Here is a 20,795-nt window from a genome sequence, read left to right as displayed (position 1 = left end):
AATGGTGAATAGTAGTCATAGATGTATATTACCTCAGAGTTCTTAAAGCATTCGCTCTGTCTCTCCTGTGTGTAGTGCCCCAGCGTCCCTCAACGACACCAGTCTGCTCCACGATCCCTGCCTGGGCACCTACGGAGGCCCCATCTTCCCCTGGCTGGTCCTGGGAGGCTATGATGGTGAGTGGGGTTACATGTACATCATCACACAAAGAAATATAATGTACTAGTCAGTGTGCAATATACCTTTCTATTTTGTCCTGCTTTTTCTGTGGGTATGTTTATTTGTATGTTTGAGTTGGGAAAACTTGTCAGTGCTAAAATTGCTTAACTTTATTGCATAACTCCTTTTATATAGTCAGTTTAAGCACAAATTGTTTATTTTATAGTTTTTATTATGCAGAGAGACCACATTTTTGGGGGTAATTGGCCTGTGTAGAATTGGGTGTAATTAGCTGTCTCGGACTGTTTGCAGCTTTGAATCTCTTGGATATGCTATCCTTCAGTATCTTCTGTATTGATTTACTATAGTTTGTCTACTGTCAACACAAATTCCCTGACCATGACATATTTGCATCTTTCTTCCCCACTGTAGCAACCAACTACAACAACGCCACAGCTCTAGTGATCACGTTTCCTGTCAACAACTACCATAATGACACTGTCAAGCTGGGGAAAGCTCTGGCCTGGGAGAAAGAGTGAGCAATAATCTCATACTTTGTCAGCTATCAACCTTCAGATTCTAGTGTATAGACTAAATTCATTTCATATTTCACAAGTCAAAAATGGTTTGGTTTTGTGCCATGAGTTGCCATTGCACTAACACAACCCTCCATGTCTCTGTTTCCAGATTCATCAGCTTCCTGAAGAACTATTCAAACCCCAACCTGACCATCTCCTTCAACTCTGAGAGGAGCATCGAGGACGAGATCAACCGTGAGAGCGAAAGTGACCTCAGCACCGTCGTGGTCAGCTATGCGATAATGTTCGTCTACATCTCCCTGGCGTTAGGACATATCCACAGCTTCAGGAGAGTATTGGTTAGTGGTAACTAACTTCAGACATGATAATAGTTGATTTAATTTAGTAAGATGATGTTGGTCTACATCTCCCTGGCTCTGGGGCATATCCACAGCTTCAGACGAATACAGGTGAGACAACTAACTCACTTTACAATAGTGTATTGTCCAGCTGTTCACCTTGTCACCATTTCATTTAGTAACATGATATCTGTTTCATTTGCAAAGATCATATCGTTTGCGGTGTGAGTTTGTAAAACTAATTTCGAAAGCATTGAGAATGAATGAATAATGCATCCAGTAAATCAAACGTCAGAAAAATAACACATTTTAAATGTGAGCAACTCATTGTCTTTGTCCCTTCCCAGGTGGACTCTAAGATCTCCCTGGGCATAGCAGGCATTGTGATCGTGCTGAGCTCAGTGGCCTGTTCTCTGGGCATCTTCAGCTACGCTGGCGTCCCTCTCACACTCATCGTCATCGAGGTCATCCCCTTCCTGGTGTTGGCCGTGGGCGTCGACAACATCTTCATCATTGTACAGACATACCAGGTAGGCATTATGCTCGCGTGATGCTTGTCTGACTACACTAACCATGATTTATTGGACATAGTTTTGAATACCAGTGTTGACTCTGTTTTTACACACACACACACTGTATTTACCTCCTGTGTGTGTTGTGTTGTACAGAGGGATGAGCGGATGACTCATGAAGAGCTGCACCAGCAGATAGGCCGTATCCTAGGAGACGTGGCTCCAAGCATGTTCCTCTCCTCCTTCTCTGAGACCGTGGCTTTCTTCCTGGGTATGAGAATGACCTGTAACTAGGGCTGTTACGGTGACCATATTACCGCCACACTAGTGGTCATGAAGGCAGTCAAATTCCACTTGACCGTTTAGTTTTGATAATTTAGGCTTCTTCAAGTTCTGCTGCTGATGGTCATTAGTAGCCTACCAAACTTGCTAACTGCCTGGTACTCAGCACTCTATTGTCCCTCTAATCACTCTGACATCAATGCAAATGTAATCAAAAATCGAATCAAACACTTCATAAAAGCCCATGAGCTCATGTTGCGCAACATTTTCATAGGCTATGCAATTGAGTGATGGCCTCTACTAAAAATAGGGGATCCCATCAGCTTTCTATAGGCTAGGCCTTGCTGGCATGAAAATTAACCATGGGAAAGCGTCCTCCATTCGCTATTTAAGTGCAGAGATTGTTCAAAATAGCCACCTTGATGACAGCTTTGCACACTCTTGGCATTCTCTCAACCAGCTTCACCTGGAATGCTTTTCTAACAGTCTTGAAGGAGTTCCCACATATGCTGTGCACTTGTTGGCTGCTTTTCCTTCACTCTGTGGTCCAACTCATCCCAAACCATCTCAATTGGTTTGAAGTCAGGTCTTTGTTGAGACCAGGTCATAATTCATCACTCCATCGCTCTCCTTCTTGATCAAATAGCCCTTACACAGCCTGAAGGTGTGTTGGCTCATAGTCCTGTTGAAAAACAAATGATAGTCCCACTAAGCGCAAACCAGATGGGGTGGTGCATTGCTGCAGAATGCTGTGATACCCATGCTGGTTTAGTGTGCCCTGAATTCTAAATAAATCAGACCGTGTCACCATCAAAGCACTATCATACCACCTCCATGCTTCACGGTGGGAACCACACAGGCAGAGATCATCCATTCACCTGCTCTGCGTCTCACAAAGACACGGCGATTGGAAGCAAAAATCTCAAATTTGGACTCATCAGACCGAAAGACAGATTTCCACCGGTCTAATGTCCATTGCTCATGTTTCTTGGCCCAAGCAAGTCTCATCTTCTTATTGGTGTCCTTTAGTAGTGGTTTCTTTGCAGCAATTTGACCATGAAGGCCTGATTCACATGGTCTCCTCTGAACAGTTGATGTTGAGATGTCTGTTACTTGAACTCTGTGAAGCATTTATTTGGGCTTCAATTTCTGAGGCTGGTAACTCTAATGAACGTATCCTCTGCAGCAGAGGTAACTCTGGGTCTTCCTTTCCTGTGGCGGTCCTCATGAGAGCCAGTTTCACCATAGTGCTTGATGCTTTTTGCGACTGCACTTGAAGAACTTTCAAAGTTCTTGAAATGTTCCGGATTGACGACCTTCATGTCTCAAAGTAATGATGGACTGTCGTTTCTCTTTGCTTATTTGAGCTACTTGGCATACTGAGGACGGCAGGTAGTCTGGAGTTAGTATGATGGGCCAGTAACCGAAAGGTTACTGGTTCGAATCCCTGAGCTGACAAGGTGCAAAATCTGTTGATGTGCCATTGAGCAAGGCACTTAACCCATGGTCGCCGTTGATAATGGCAGATCCTGGCTCTGACGCCACTCTGAGGGTTTCTCAGGGAGAGTTGGGATATAAAAAAATTAACAAAAAAACATTTCCAATTCACACGTGTATTAATACACACGTGTACATGTCTACAATAGGACAAATATAAGCAACCATCAAATTACAATTATTATACAACAATCAAACATATTGTATAATGTAGCCAAATAGTATGTCCCAACACACTAGATGTAGATAATTGAAGATGTCAGCTAGGTCCTTTCTATGGATTTCAGTATTGACTGCAAATGTTTTGTAACTACAATCTTTAGTCTGGAGCTCTGTCAATGAGTTAACTATTATTTTCTTCTCCAGGGGCCCTGTCCACTATGCCAGCGGTGCGGACCTTCTCCCTGTTTGCTGGGTTAGCTGTGTTCATTGACTTTCTGCTACAGATCAGCTGCTTCATCAGCCTGCTGGGCCTGGACGCCAAGAGGCAGGAGGTGAGGAGCATGGACATTACAACCAGTATATTGTGATAGTGCTGACGTGACTATGGAAAACTCCCGATGGCGCATGAAGCCGGAGGTATTTGAATTTGAAGCGTGCCATTTTGCTGAATAGGGCTAAATGGCACGAAGAAATCACTAAGGGGCATGGTGAAAGTGGCAGTAACTAGCAAAGGATCATGGTCGACGTAGTCATTTTCATCCTGCCTGAGAGTCAACCTAGTTTTAATGTATATGAACCTGATGCTAGCCTACTGTTAAACCTTTACGTCCAAAGATTCATTTGAAAGTTCACCGTTACCTAGAACTTAGCCAGGTTAACATTGGAAAACAAAACAGACAGCAAATACTAACTATGATAATCAGAATTACGGTTGACTTATTGGAAGAAATGAAGATTAGACTCTTTCGAGTGACGATTAGTACAGTTAAATACAGAACATGCCGGCATGGTGACTCGCATTGTAAAATCAAACTCAAATTTGCGCAAAGTTAATAAGTACCCTATCTAGTCTAGGTATCATGTGGCCATGGGCCTTCCACCAGAAAATTGAAAGTGAATGGGCTACCATCACAACCCATCCCAACTCGGTTAGGCTAGATTGGATTACCCCATGAGAAAAGAGTGGACTACACATACATTATCTCGATTCTGTATTTTTATATGATTGTAGACTTTTATATGATTGTAGACTTCTTTATCATTTGTGCAACTGCATCATTATGTCATCATAAAGAATGACCTCAGACATACGATCCACACTGAGTTGTCAAAAACATTAAGAACACCTTCCTAGTATTGAGTTGCACACCCCCCTTTTTGCCCTCAGAACAGCCTACATTTTTAGGGGCATGAACTCTCCAAGGTGTCGAAAGCGTTCGACGGGGATGCTGACCCATGTTGACTCCAATACTTCCCATAGTTGTGTCAAGTTGGCTGGATGTCCTTTGGGTGGTGGACCATTCTTGATACACACAGGAAACTGTGCGCCTGGCACCTACTACCATACCCCGTTCAAAGGCTCTTAAACCCTGTCATGCTGTCATCCTCATAGACGTTGGTCAGCACCTCCATCTCCACTTGACAGGCTTGTTGACTCTGCTCTCATCTGGATAATAATACATTTGATTTTAAGAGCTTTTCACGACATCCAATGTCACTTTACATGCACAAGAAAATCAGCAGGATAAAAAGCAATAATCACACATTATAATAGGTATATACAACTACACTAACCATGATGACAGACTAACCATGATGACAGACTAACCATGGAGAACACTAACCATGATGACGGACTAACCATGATGACAGACTAACCATGGAGAACACTAACCATGATGACGGACTAACCATGATGACAGACTAACCATGATGACAGACTAACCATGATGACGGACTAACCATGGAGAACACTAACCATGGAGAACACTAACCATGATGACGGACTAACCATGGAGAACACTAACCATGGAGAACACTAACCATGATGACAGACTAACCATGATGACAGACTAACCATGATGACAGACTAACCATGATGACAGACTAACCATGATGACAGACTAACCATGATGACAGACTAACCATGGAGAACACTAACCATGGAGAACAGACTAACCATGATGACAGACTAACCATGGAGAACACTAACCATGGAGAACACTAACCATGATGACAGACTAACCATGATGACAGACTAACCATGGAGAACACTAACCATGATGACGGACTAACCATGGAGAACACTAACCATGATGACGGACTAACCATGATGACAGACTAACCATGGAGAACACTAAACTTGATAACATTTGAACTAGACAGAGGATAAAAGCACAGCACAAAACACACCCTTAGGTGCACATGCATAAGGGCAGGAGCCTCGTCGTAGCCTGCCGGCCCGTGATTGGTCTGTGTCAGCACATGATCCTCTGTGAACTTTAAAATAATTCACTGTGGGGATCAAACATGATTGTAATAAATACATTTTAGAGCCCAAAATGTCAGTCTAAAAGTTTTTTTTAGTCGTTCTGGCGATTGTAATTTACATAGGCTTTCTAGGGCAGACCAGGGCTTTCAGCACCACTAAGTTGCTATGCTGTAGCCGACCAGTAGAGCTCATGACTTCACGCTCCAGGCCGGACACGGAGGGCCTGGTGAGGAGGGTTGGGGAATGACTTAAAAGCAGAAGGTGTGCTAAGAGGTGAGTTTGGCTGGGGATTAAAAAACAGAAATGCTTACACACTATTTGCTGCTCCTCTGAGAGGACTGGTGAGCACGGTGGTGAGGACTGGTGATGACTCACAGGACTAGGGTAGGGTTGGCTTGTTAGAGTATCTGTCAGCTTTCTCTGTCACTATTAACTCCCAGGTTCATTATTACCATGTCATGCCCAGCTAAGCATGAACATCACAGCCTACTAAATAATGAGCAGTGCACTGATGTCACTTTAATTTAATTTCACCTTTATTTAACCAGGTAGGCCAGTTGAGAACAAGTTCTCATTTACAACTGCGACCTGGCCATGATAAAGCAAAGCAGTGCGTTAAAAGCAACAACACAGAGTTACACATAAACAAACGTACAGTCAATAACACAATAGAAAAATCTATATACAGTGTGTACAAATGAAGTAAGGAGGTAAGGCAATAAATAGGCCAATAGTGGCGAAGTAATTACAATTTAGCAATTTACACAAGTGATATATGTGCAGATGAGGATGTGCAAGTAGAAATACTGGTGTGCAAAAGAGAAGAAAAACAAATATGAGGTAGGTGGTTGGATGGGCTATTTACAGATGCGCTGTGTACAGCTGCAGCGATCGGTAAGCTACTCTGACAGCTGACACTTAAAGTTAGTGAGGAAGATATAAGTCTCCAACTTCAGTGATTTATTTTTTATTTAATTTTTTTGCAATTTGTTCCAGTCATTGGCAGCAGAGAACATGGTGACCAGTGAGCTGAGATAAGGCGGAGCTATACCTAGCAAAGACTTATAGATGACCTGGAGCCAGTGGGTTTGGTGACGAATATGTAGTGAGGACCAGCCAACGAGAGCATACAGGTCGCAGTGGTAGGTAGTATATGGGGCTTTGGTGACAAAACGGATGGCACTGTGATAGACTGCATCGAATTTACTGAGTAGAGTGTTGGAGGCTAATTTGTAAATGATATTGCCGAAGTCAAGGATCGGAAGGATAGTCAGTTTTATCTGGGTGTGTTTGGCAGCATGAGTGAAGGAGGCTTTGTTACGAAATAGGAAGCCGATTCTGGATTTAAGGAGAGTTTACAGTCTAACCAGACACCTAGGTATTTATTGTTGTCCACATATTCTAAGTCCTAACCGTCCAGAGTAGTGATGCTAGTCGGGCGGGCGGGTGCAGGCAGCGATCGGTTGAAGAGCATGCATTTTAGTTTTACTAGCATTTAAGAGCAGTTGGAGGCCACGGAAGGAGTGTTGTATGGCGTTGAAGCTCGTTTGGAGGTTTGTTAAGTGTCCAAAGAAGGGCCAGATGTATACAGAATGGTGTCGTCTGCGTAGAGGTGGATCAGAGTCACCCGCAGCAAGAGCGACATCATTGATATATAGAGAGAAAAGAGTCGGCCCGAGAATTGAACCCTGTGACACCCCCATAGAGACTGTCAGAGGTCCGGACAACAGGCCCTCCAATTTGACACACTGAACTCTGTCTGAGAAGTAGTTGGTGAACAAGGCGAGGCAGTCATTTGAGAAACCAAGGCTGTTGAGTCTGCCGATAAGAATGTGGTGATTGACAGGTTGATGAGTCTGCCGATAAGAATACAGTGAGTCGAAAGCCTTACCCAGGTTGATGAAGACAGCAGCACAGTACTGTCCTTTATTGATGGCGGTTATGATATCGTTTAGGACTTTGAGCGTGGCTGAGGTGCACCCATGACCAGTTCGGAAACTAGATTGCATAGTGGAGAAGGTACGGTGGGATTTGAAATGGTCGGTGATCTGTTTGTTCACTTGTCTTTAGAAAGGCAGGGCAGGATGGCTATAGGTCTATAACAGTTTGGGTCTAGAGTGTCTCCCCCTTTGAATAGGGGGATGACTGCGGCCGCTTTCCAATCTTTAGGAATCTGAGACGATACGAAAGAGAGGTTGAACAGACTAGTAATAGGGAAGAGGAAGAGAGGGTCGAGATTGTCTAGTCCATCTGATTTGTAGGGATCCAGATTTTTCAGCTCTTTCAGATAGAGACACTGGAGTTGTCTAATATGGAAGTAAATTGTCAATACCTGTTTTACTAATTGGGTCCTTGGGGCCTTCTCTTGCATTCGTAACCACGTGGGAGGTTGGAATTTACCAGTTGTATGCATTCACATGTTTTCAACTGGTTGAGAAACTCATGGATACAATTTGTATGTCTCTGTGTGCAGTTTGAAGGAAGTTGAAGGTAATTTTTGGACCCATTGTTGACTAGCGTTAGCGCAATAACTGGACATCATTCTCTTGTGCTTCAAGAATGAACGTGTTGTGTTGCCAGGAGAATCGTCTGGACATTATGTGCTGTGTGAAGCTGCCAGAGGGCAATGAGGGGAAGACTGATGGCTTCCTCTTCCGCTTCTTCAAGAATATCTACGCCCCCTTCATCCTCAAGGAGTGGGTCAGACCCATAGTGGTGAGTAGATCTACGCCCTTTTCATCCTCAAGGAGTGGGTCAGACCCATAGTGGTGAGTAGATCTACGCCCTTTTCATCCTCAAGGAGTGCTGGTACTCAGATTTGAATGTAAATGTACAATAGAGCCAGCATTTAAGCCAACAATTGATGTAAACATTTAGCTACTAAACGTCCATAGTTTGTCTTTAATGTCTCCTCTTCTTGGACAGGTGGCTGTGTTTGTGGGGCTGCTGTCCTTCAGTATTGCTGTCACCAATAAGGTAGAGATTGGACTAGACCAGAAGCTCTCCATGCCTGATGTAAGTATGTCTATTACGTCTAACTCCACCAGCCCCACTCAGTGGGCTAATGACGTTTGGTTTTGTGCTTAGTTTTTGATACATTGGCTCATGCTGGACATCTCTCTATTGAATCTCCCATCCTATAGGACTCGTACGTGCTGGACTACTTTAAGAACCTGAGTACGTACCTCCACACGGGTCCTCCGGTCTACTTCGTGGTGGAGGACGGCCATGACTACCTGAGTCTGGAGGGCCAGAACTCTGTGTGTGGAGGGGTGGGCTGCAACAATAACTCTCTGATCCAACAGGTCTACACAGCATCTCTCATTAGCAACTAGTGAGTGACACACACACTCACACACCCGCCTCCCTTTCAGCAACTAGTGAGTGAAGCAACAGCAAGCCCCCCCACTCTTTTTACCTTTGGACTGCATGTTAACATCAGTATTATGCTGTGAAGTCAGTCTAGCTCAAACAGGGTGACTAGAACTCTGGGTTTAGCTGCTGTTGTTATAGCAGTGAACTCATTGACAAATACCTTCTTGTTTGAAGGAATTATGAGACTTTCTTGAATATCTTCCAATAGAAAAGGATCAAATACTCTCCATGTTATTGTCCCCCAGCACCACTATAGGATTCAACCCGTCGTCGTGGCTGGATGATTACTTTGACTGGGTCAAGCCTCAGTCCACCTGTTGTAGATATTACAACTCCTCTGGGGCCTTCTGCAATGCCTCAGGTAACACACACACACACACACACACACACACACACACACACACACACACACACACACACACACACTGTAGATATTACAACTCCTCTGGGGCCTTCTGCAATGCCTCAGGTAACACACACACACACACACACACACACTGTAGATATTACAACTCCTCTGGGACCTTCTGCAATGCCTCAGGTAACACACACACACACACACACACACACACACACACACACACACTGTAGATATTACAACTCCTCTGGGACCTTCTGCAATGCCTCAGGTAACACACACACACACACACACACACACACACACACACACACACACACACACACACACACACACACACACTGTAGATATTACAACTCCTCTGGGACCTTCTGCAATGCCTCAGGTAACACACACACACACACTGTAGATATTACAACTCCTCTGGGGCCTTCTGCAATGCCTCAGGTAACACACACACACACACACACACACACACACACACACACACACACACACACTGTAGATATTACAACTCCTCTGGGACCTTCTGCAATGCCTCAGGTAACACACACACACACACACATACACACTGTAGATATTACAACTCCCCTGGGGCATTCTGCAATTTTCTTTGTAATTTGATATTGTATTAAAGTACCTATTTGTCTACTCTCATCAGTGGTGGACACGTTGTGCGTGCATTGCCGCTCCATGACCCCCAGTGAGAAGCTGAGGCCTACGGAACAGGACTTCATGAAGTTCCTACCCATGTTCCTGTCAGATAATCCCAATGTCAAGTGTGGGAAAGGGTAATTATTATGTCTCTGGCAATCCAGGTAGTGCTCATAATGGATTGTGTATTGAGAAATATTGGATGTGGGGTTTGAGTTGATGGTAAACCACTCGTCTGAATCTTTACTTTTCACTTTTGCTTTTCACCACAGCTGATAGAATTGTCTATGAACGTTTACATTTGCAAATTAATCATTCAGTTTAAGGGAATTGAAATTCCTTTTAACTGAATGACTCTTTCTGTCTCTAACTTGGTCTTTGTGGTCCTGTAGTGGTCACGCGGCCTACAGTTCAGCGGTGGTTCTAAAGGGGAACGACACGTCTGTGGGGGCCACCTACTTCATGACCTACCACACCATCCTCAAGGACTCACCTGACTTTATAGATGCCATGAAGATGGCCCGCGTGCTGGCTGACAACATCACAACTGCCATGGGACACAAAGTCTTCCCTTACAGGTAAACTAGGCTAACTCCTATGTTAGTTAAGGATTCTTGTTATCTCACTCAAATAGGAGTTATTATCTGCTCCAGTGTTGTTTCCATATCACCCTCATGCTCACTGTTTTTGAGTTCCTGATTTTATCTGGCTAAATGAACCGGCTCTGAAAGCTGTTAAATTTTGTGGTCTTTTAGGACTCAAAAACCAGGGTCTTTGTTCCTTAAAATAACCATAAAAGGTGAAGTTAGTCAGTCCTAGATAATTCATAACATGTTGTTATGGCTGCCATTGTAACACAGTTTTTCTCTTGTTTGACCTTGACATCCAAGTTTTATGGCCACTGCTGTTTACATTTACTACACTTCCTGTTTTAAGGGTTAGAGAGGGGTTGTATAGTGCGTTTAAACACAGCATCTACCTAGAGAGTTTTCATCTGTGTTCTTCGTAGCTGGTTACATACCACCACAGGCTGGCACTAAGACGGCATTGAATGAGCTGTTTTCCGCCATAAGCAAACAAGAAAATGCTCACCCAGAGGTGGCGCTCCTAGTAGCCGGGGACTTTAATGCAGGCCAACTTTAATCAGTTTTACCAAATTTCTATCAGCATGTTAAATGTGCAACCAGAGGGAAAAAAAACTCTAGACCACCTTTACTCCACACACAGAGACGCATACAAAGCTCTCCCTCGCCCTCCATTTGGCAAATCTGACCATAATTCTATCCTCCTGATTCCTGCTTACAAGCAAAAAGGCAGGAAGCACCAGTGACTACATCAATAAAAAAAAGTGGTCAGATGAAGCAGATGCTAAACTATAGGACTGTTTTGCTAGCACAGAATGGAATAATTTCTGGGATTCCTCCGATGGCATGCCCTCCGACGAACTATCAAACAGGCAAAGAGTCAATACAGGACTAAGATCGAATCGTACTACACCGGCTCTGACGCTCGTCGGATGTGGCAGGGCTTGCAAACCATTACAGACAACACAGGGAAGCACAGCCGAGAGCTGCCCAGTGACACGAGCATAAAAGACGAGCTAAACTACTTCTATGCTCGCTTCGAGGCAAATAACACTAAAGCATGCATGAGAGCACCAGCTGTTCTGGAAGACTGTGTGATCATGCTCTTCGCAGCCGATGTGAGTAAGACTTTAACAGGTCAACATTCACAAGGTCGCAGGGCCAGACAGATTACCAGGACGTGTACTGCGAGCATGCGCTGACCAACTGGCAAGTGTCTTCACTGATATTTTCAACCTTTCCCTGTCCGAGTCTGTAATACCAACATGTTTTAAGCAGACCACCATAGTGCCTGTGCCCAAGAACACTAAGGTAACCTGCCTAAATAACTACTGACCCGTAGCACTCACGTCTGTAGCCATGAAGTGCTTTGAAAGGCTGGTCATGTCTCACATCAACACATTATCCCATAAACCCTAGACCCACTCCAATTTACATACCGCCCCAACACATCCACAGATGGATGCAATCTCTATTGTATTCCACACTGCCCTTTCCCACCTGGACAAAAGGAACACCTATGTGAGAATGCTATTCATTGACTACAGCTCAGCGTTCAACACCATAGTGTCCTCAAAGCTCATCAATAAGCTAAGGACCCTGGGACTGAACACCTCCCTCTGCAACTGGATCCTGGACTTCCTGACGGGCCGCCCCCAGGTGGTAAGGGTAGGGAACAACACATCTGCCACGCTGATCCTCAACACAGGGTCCCCTCCTGTACTCCCTGTTCACTCATGACTGCACGGCCAGGCATGACTCCAACACCATCATTAAGTTTGCCGATGATACAACAGTGGTAGGCCTGCTCACCGACAAAGATGAGAGAGCCTATAGGGAGAAGGTCATAGACCTGGTTGTGTGGTGCCAGGACAACAACCTCTCCCTCAACGTGATCAAGACAAAGGAGGTGATTGGGGACTACAGGAAAAGGAGGACCGAGCACGCCCCCATTCTCATCGACAGGGCTGCAGTGGAGCAGGTTGAGCGCTTCAATTTCCTTGGTGTCCACATCAACAACAAACTAACATGGTCCAAGCACACTAAGACAGTTGTGAAGAGGGCACGACAAAACCTATTTCCCCTCAGGAGACTGAAAAGATTTGGCATGGGTCCTCCGATTCTCAAAAGGTTCTACAGCTTCAACATCGAGAGCATCCTGACTGGTTGCATCACTGCCTGGTATGGCAACTACTCGGCCTCCAACCGCAAGGCACTACAGAGGGCCCAGTACATCACTGGGGCCAAGCTTCCTGCCATCCAGGACCTCTATACCAGGTGGTGTCAGAGGAAGGCCCTAAAAATTGTCAGACTCCATCCACCCTAGGTCTTAGACTGTTCTCTCTGCTCCCGCACGGCAAGCGGTACCGGAGCGCCAAGTCTAGGGCCAAGAGGCTTCTAAACAGCTTCTACCCCCAAGCTGTAAGACTCCAGAACAGCTAATGAAGTGGCTACCCAGACTATTTGCATTGCCCCCCCGCTTTTACACCACTGCTACTCTCTGTTGTTATCATCTATGCATAGTCACTTTAACTCTACCTACATGTACATATTACCTCAACTAACCGGGGCCCCTGCATATTGACTCTGTACTGGTACCCCCCTGTATATAGTCTCGCTATTGTTATTTTACTGCTGCTCTTTAATTATTTGTTACTTTTATTTGTTATTCTTATCCCAATTTTTTTTTAAACTGCATTGTTGGTTAGGGGCTCGTAAGTAAGCATTTCACTGTAAAGTCTACACCTGTTGTATTCGGCGCATGTGACTAATACAATTTGATTTGAAGGTCAGTCTAAAAGATGAAATCTGTATGTATTCTGGCCAGTCAAAAGTGTTGCCCTGTTTTGCTTCTTGGTCAAATCTTTTTTTAGTGTCCTGAGTGGCCACAACTAGGGCAATGAATGTTGCACCTTTTTAAATACACACTTCACAACATGTAGCTTTCTACATCCTGTAATACAGTCATGTTGAATTAGTTTAGTCCTCAATTGTAACCGTTGTTTTCCCTCCAGTGTGTTCTACGTGTTCTATGAGCAGTACCTGACCATAGCCTACGACACGGTCTTCCAGCTGGGCGTGTCGCTGGCGGCCATCTTTGTGGTTACCACAGTGCTGCTGGGCTTTGAGCTGTGGTCAGGAGTGCTGGTCAGCATCACCATCGCCATGATCCTGGTCAATATGTTTGGGGTCATGTGGCTCTGGGACATCAGCCTCAACGCTGTGTCCCTCGTCAACCTTGTCATGGTGAGTGAAGAAACGGGCTGATAGCAGCTGATTTTAAAATCATGTCTTCCTATAAATTGTCTTATCTGGGTTGTTTTGGTAGTTATTTCTTGCCACATTTTGACACCAAGAGGATGAAGAAAACTCCTTGTTGTGAACACAGCACACAGCCCAGTATTCCTAGTCTATTAATTGTTTGTGTGTGTTGCAGAGCTGTGGTATCTCTGTGGAGTTCTGCAGTCACATAGTGAGGGCCTTCTCCATCAGTGTGAAGGGTACCAGGGTGGAGAGGGCTGAGGAGGCTCTGGCCCACATGGGCAGCTCAGTAAGTACAGGGGTGTATTCATTAGTTGGATTGCATTGCAAAATGTTTAGTCTGTAAAACGGTTTGCAACTAAACCGATTGTTTCAATAGGACAAATTCCGGTAGGTCCCTCCATGTTGTGTTCTGTTTGCTTCCGTGTAGTATCTGGAATAAACGGTCAACTGTTTAGGTTGCAAAACAATTTGCACCAGACAAAATGTTTTGCAATGGAATAGGACTAATGAATACACCCCAGCTCTACTCTTGTTTTTCACCACAGACTGGCACGCTGATTCTGTCCATAGAAATGGCACACTGTCTGAATATTTTTTTTAAGAAAAAGCATTTAGTTCATCCTTTGCCCAATGATTCTGAAATATCAGTATATCTGACATGCAAAAATAGTATCGCAAAATGAACTGTGGAGTAAAATTGAATTCTTGGCTTGAATGGAATATCTAGAAAAGTAGAAATGACTTGTTTTACTCAGGTTTTTAGAAACTGGTTATTTGACTCATTATTGACTGGAGGGAATGCTGACCAGCAGAATGGAACTAAACCATGTCTCCTCTTCTCCCAGGTGTTCAGTGGCATCACTCTGACTAAGTTTGGAGGCATCCTGATCCTGGCTCTGTCCAAGTCCCAGATCTTCCAGATCTTCTACTTCCGCATGTACCTGGCGATGGTGCTGCTGGGGGCCACGCACGGACTCATCTTCCTCCCTGTGCTGCTCAGCTACGCAGGTACGCATGGTGTGTGTAGGGTGTGGTTTGTGTCTAAATGTGTGGCCTTTCACCTCACATATAATTCCCCTTCCTAACAGCACACTATAGCACTTCTCTGTAAGCTCACTAGCACCCTCTATCAACAAAAGGAAGTGTGCCCTGAAATTCATATTTGCTTAACACCTGAGTATGTTGTGCCTCATCACAGTAAGTACCAGTTTGTTTGTATGTTTACACTGCATGGAATAGGGGGGAGGTTGCCTCCCAAAAGTCCTTAACCATTATGCCTTTGAAAAAATGACACCATCTGTCTCTCGCCTCAGGTCCTTCGGTGAACAAGGCCAAGGTGTTTGCAGCCAACAAACGCTACGCCGGCACAGAAAGGGAACACCTCCTCAACTTCTAGAGACAGGACAATGGTATGAACCAACTAACCAGTCTGTCTGGTCTGGGAGAGACTGTGTGGGGTGACTCAGTGCGACAGGAGCAGCTGTTTCTATGATTATTGACACACTCATCAACCATTCACTACGCAGCGTAACGTAGGGATGCAACTCAGGAATAACAGTGTGAGGCGTCTGTCAGAGGCCAAATCAAGTGCTTCTTTTCACTTATTTAATTCTCAAGGGCAATTCTGGGTGATATGCAATAGTGCACACGGTGGCAAATGTTTTGCAACTGAAGTCCAGGGCCTGTATTCACAAAGCATCTCAGAGTAGCAGTACTGATTTAGGATCAGTTTTGTCTTTTAGTTCACCATGAATAGGATTACGTTGACAGGTGGGAGCTGGTCCTAGATCAAAATCATCAAATGTTATTAGTCACATGCTCCGAATACAACAGGTAGACCTTACCGTGAAACGCTTACTTACAAGCCCTTCACCAACAATGCAGTGTTAAAAAAAATATTTACTAAATAAACTAAAGTAAAAACACACTAAAATAACAATACTGAGGGGGTACCGCTACCGATTCAATGTACAGGTTAATCGAGGTAATTTGTACATGTAGGTAGGGGTAAAGTGACTATGCATAGATAATAAACAGAGAGTAGCAGCAGCGTAAAAACAAAATAATCACTTCCTACTCTGAAGACGCTTTGTCAATATGGGTCCAGGTAGTCCCTCCCTGTTTTTGTCCCTTTTTTCCGTTTGGTGCCAAATGAACACAACTCGTTTCAGTAACCTAGAATATCCCCCTAAATCAACATAAACAGCAATACAATGATGTATACTGTTTTCTCTCTCAACACAGGAAGTCAGCAGTGTGACATTAGGAGAAACTTCAACTCCCACAACCTTCTAGTTTAGATAATAAAACCAATTCTACCCGTTAGTTTCTTTTGGGGTTCAATAGTTGTGAAACCAGCCAGTGTTTTTTCTATTGGGATTAGCTAAGTACAATGTGTAAAGAGTGATAATATATGCAAAGGTTGACTTCTCTGAGAATAGCTATTTGATATGACGAATCATTGATGTATACTGTACCGATTTACACTGTAATGTAACTAATAATGAAAAAATGTACCTTTTGGGATGTGTTGGTAATCCTCACACAGAAACACAATAACTATAATTCTGTAATTATATTTCTATTGTTCCACAGTTACTGAACACTTTACCAGTTGGACTGAGGTCATTTTATTCATGTTATAACAATATTGTGTGATATTATGTATTCCTATAGCCTGGGGTCCGTATTCACAAAGCGACTCAGAGTAAGAGTGCTGATCTCGGATCAGGTTCCCCTTGTCTATTTAATTATGATCGAAAAAGCAGAACTGATCCTAGATCAGTGAATACGGGCCCAGAGCTCAGTCTAAGTACGGAGGTTTTCTAGGCCAAGGAGTACAGTAGTAATTCTTTCTTTTTTTTTGCCATTGTAGTGAGCTTGGGCTGACTCCCTGTTTTGAAGTGATGTTTTTGCTTACAGTTTAGGGTAGTGTCCAGTTGTCTGTAGTATTTCAGAATGTAAGGTTGAGCCTAGATATTAACATAATGGTTATTATGGGGCAACTCGTGGCTCTAGCTGTTTGTAACAGACAGACATGCTTTTTGACAATGCTGCGCATTGGTGCTGGAAAGAAAATGCACAATGTTGTAATATTGTAACCAGTCTTGAATGAAAATCTAAATTTTTAACCATTTTAATGTGTGGGCTGCATTGCAACTCGGTGTTGACAGATGAAATGTAATGTGCAGTAGAACCTCCTAGTGGTGTTGCGGAAAAGATGCACCACTATAGATTTCTCTGATTTTGTGGGGGGAAATAAATCACTTACTAATATCTCATGTGTGCCTGATTTGAGTAACCTCACACAATAGAATAGATGTTCACAACAAACAGCCTGGTTGATGGTTGTTATGTACAAAGTGACCACATTGTGGAGCCAGATATCATGGTATCTGTCTGCTGTGTCTGGAACTACCTCTCCCGACTAATGGTGTTGACCTATTTTTCATCAGTCTGTAAGGCTACAGTGGTTGTTATGCAGTATTTCCTCACTTCAGGTGGATGTGGTCTAACATGGTAGTTTCAATGCTTTACGTTTACTGCCAATTTGAGAGCTCACGTTTATATTTTTTCTGTCTTGTGGTTGTGAGACATGAGTATTTTTAAAGATTTATTCATATTTTTCCTGTATTTTAAAACCCAACAACCATTTCTAACAATATGAACTTCGGACTTCACCCACAGTGTGTCTACTTCCATGTCCCACATTGAACATAATATCCTAACTGGAATCGGCTGCCAAACCGAGGACTGATGGTTTGCAACAGTGTCAACTCCCTTTCTGTCTTGACTTGGCAAGTGCTTTAACAGCCTTGTCATACAAACTGCCACTTCATAATTTATTCATCCATTTTCTCTCTCATCGTTTGGGCTGTCCATTGAATCTGGCAGAGATTAAAATATGAATTTCCCCCTGGCTGGGGCTGTGGGGGGCAGGAGAGGGTCGGAGGTGAACACATATTATATTAGTCTATGTAGGAGAGTGGAACAGAGGGAGGGGAGAACTGGGGATTGAGGGGGGTTTATGTAAGCCCTGTGTGGCTCTCCTCTCCCTGGACCCCTCACCTGACCCACACACTGCTGTTATATGAATAACAATATGGCTGTCATGTACAGATGATTTGCCATTGCTGACATTTCAGCAGCTGTTTTTCTCCAGGTTGCAAATCACATGCCAGAGATTAAGTTTAGCATTATTTTATGTCAACTGTTTATTTGAATAGAGACAGCTCCACTGAATTATTGAATGTCAGATACTGTACATTACACCATCATGCTTTTGCTTATTTTTAGCATCAGTCCCTCAATCAGCTTAATAAATGAGAATATGAATATAGCCGTGAAACATCAAGGTAAGGTTTATGAACGGCAACCATACTATACTGTAGTTTACTATCTATCAGGTGCAAGGCTGCTGTATCTTGCAGGTATTCAAGTACAGCATTTTTCATCCATTCAGTTTGTACTGGGGAGCCAGGCAGGCTGAGTTCTGGCTGTGGCCTCTGTCTGTCTGGTCTGGATGACTGTGACTTTGGATTATCAATCCCTGGAAAAACTGTCCATTCCCCCTCTGAGGCCTCATATCATCATTAACCGAAACATAAAATAATCAATATGGTTTTATGAGTGAATGAGCTCATTAATTGGTCACCAGCTCTAGATAGATGATGAAATATGATTTGTTGACCTCAATGTTCATTATGCACTTTGGAATAAGAGTCATTATTCTAAGGAAAGAGAGTCAACCCATATTACACCACTTTGTTTTTAACAGCACAAAATGGTTAATAAAAGGCAGAGTAGAAATGTGGGCTAAAATGGCAGCAGCCCACTAAACTAAAGCGTGTGATGTAAATGTCCTACTGGCACAAAGAGTAAGAAGGCTAACTGTACAGTACCAGTTACCATACTGGCATGGTACATTATTACATTCCTCAAGTTGAATAGGTTATTATAAAAAAACACCAGTCATTTTGCATTTCTTGCAGCAGCGGAAATATTTAATGTGAAATAATGTAGAGATTGAAGTTGTGACTTTAAGAGAAGGCATACTGTAAATTGACACATTATCAGGCAGCTCCTGCCGCCATGTGAGGTCACTTTGCTTTGCATGCGTTGCCATGACGCCTTACTGTCACAACGACATATGCTTTCTAAAATACATAGTCAAGCAACGCCCACCACATGATTATAAGGGCATACAGAGGACCATCTCCTGCTCTCTTGCTAGTCGCCTACCAGGAATCCAAAGCAAATTCTCTAACACCTCCACACCTCTCAAAGCTGGTTCATGAAAATACACATACTTCTTGTCAACACCTTGGCTTTCTCCAAAGTACCCCTAATAAGTCATTGAGTGCCCTTAATTGCTGCCAACACTTTCCTTGGGGTTCAATTTCCGGCCATGTTTTCCACTTGACTGAATACATTAATAAGTAAGGTGAGAGAGATTAATACCCTGTTGTTTTGCGTCACTGGTTTTCTGTTACAGCCGGGCTCAGTTGACGCCAAACTAGACTGAGTGGAACAGTGGGACTAGAGAGTAATCTCAAATCAAATGTTATTGGTCACATACGTGTTTAGCAGATGTGATTGTGCGTATAGTGAAATGCCTGTGGAGAGGATTAGATTCACACACAGGTCCACCTGCAGTGCTGTCTGGGGTCTGTTACACAACATTCACATTGATATGATTCCTTATATCTATTTCTATCTGCAACATTTCACATCGCTGAATATACACCACCCCCCCCCCCTTGCTGACCAGACAAACAGCCAACTAGGGAGTCCCTCTCCCACTGACAGCCACAACAGTCACCATTTACTTCCCAACATTCACTTCCTTGTTTACAAAAGTCCAGGCCATAATGGTGGTGGCCCCAGCAGCGGCCAGGGTCTGACCTAGGGTGAAAAACCCTGTGTCACTGCATCACTCACAGCATCAGGAAGGGGAGGAAAGGCCTGGGGGACAAACTGCCATTTCAGCCAAATGTTATTTTAATAGCGGGAAGGGCAATAGACTAGGCCAGGGGGCTTGCCCCCCAAACGATGGAACACATATTTGGTACAATGGCAGTGGCTGATGTGTGAGCCAACCCCAGGAAGGGCAGTCAATTGTCCTTTTATGAGGCTCTGAGAGGGGTATTAGGGGTATCAATGAAGAGGGCTAAGCCATATAGGCCATGTGGCTGTGGCCAGGCCTGGAACTGTTTGTTTTGATGGTAGCACAAGACTGGGACTGGCGTGACTGCCCGCCCGCCTTGTTTACCTTGGATGTGTGTTAGACGGTACTAGGAGAGCCCATTTGTTCCCTCCCTTTCTCTATCTTTCCCTCCCATTCGCTACATTTTCCTTCCTCCCTCTCACTGAGAAACTGTCCTCTCAGATTGCATCAGAGCCATAGCCGGGCACAACATGTTCCCTGAGCTCCATGTAGGAGAGCCACAACTCACTAGCACTGGCTGGCCTTCTCAACTCGCACTGACTTGGAGTTGTTTCTGATGCTCTTATGCAAAGGGATATGTGAGACATACTTTAATATTCAGGCTAAATTACAACCGGTTGGGTGACAGACTCATCACAGTGCTGATGTGTCACAGGCTTTTTAACATTTGGGCTAAACCTCACGTTCAAGGGTTTAGAATGTGTATAATGAGAAACATGCACTGCATCATGCATGGTTGAATTGTAATAAATGTATTGGTTTTCTGCAACTCATTTTAAGAGTGAAACCAGATATGTCATGTTATGGTAGTAAATAAATTCAGCAACATCAGGAAAGAAACAAAATTAAGCG

At 43.8% G+C, this 20,795-nt stretch overlaps 1 protein-coding gene across 1 annotated transcript in view; it reads left to right on the top strand.

Moving 5' to 3' along the window:
* Window positions 1-17,272, top strand: part of npc1 (Niemann-Pick disease, type C1) — a 30,711-nt gene extending 13,439 nt beyond the window's left edge. The window contains exons 10-25 of the mRNA XM_014140538.3: window positions 76-176; window positions 592-694; window positions 847-1,036; window positions 1,384-1,566; window positions 1,705-1,819; window positions 3,694-3,821; window positions 8,342-8,476; window positions 8,687-8,776; window positions 8,905-9,095; window positions 9,382-9,497; window positions 10,156-10,285; window positions 10,541-10,726; window positions 13,747-13,978; window positions 14,169-14,282; window positions 14,842-15,004; window positions 15,310-17,272. Of these exons, the coding sequence (XP_013996013.2) occupies window positions 76-176; window positions 592-694; window positions 847-1,036; window positions 1,384-1,566; window positions 1,705-1,819; window positions 3,694-3,821; window positions 8,342-8,476; window positions 8,687-8,776; window positions 8,905-9,095; window positions 9,382-9,497; window positions 10,156-10,285; window positions 10,541-10,726; window positions 13,747-13,978; window positions 14,169-14,282; window positions 14,842-15,004; window positions 15,310-15,392 (2,260 nt within the window). The 3' untranslated portion in view covers window positions 15,393-17,272. The remainder of the gene's footprint in view (window positions 1-75; window positions 177-591; window positions 695-846; window positions 1,037-1,383; window positions 1,567-1,704; window positions 1,820-3,693; window positions 3,822-8,341; window positions 8,477-8,686; window positions 8,777-8,904; window positions 9,096-9,381; window positions 9,498-10,155; window positions 10,286-10,540; window positions 10,727-13,746; window positions 13,979-14,168; window positions 14,283-14,841; window positions 15,005-15,309) is intronic.
* The last annotated feature ends 3,523 nt before the right edge of the window (window positions 17,273-20,795 follow it).

This window comes from Salmo salar, chromosome 14, assembly GCF_965601325.2.
Source record: "Salmo salar chromosome 14, fSalSal1, whole genome shotgun sequence".
Classification (NCBI taxonomy): Eukaryota; Metazoa; Chordata; class Actinopteri; order Salmoniformes; family Salmonidae; genus Salmo; species Salmo salar.
The sequence above is the reverse complement of the archived record's forward strand: the minus strand, read 5'-3'. Positions and strand labels throughout refer to the sequence as shown.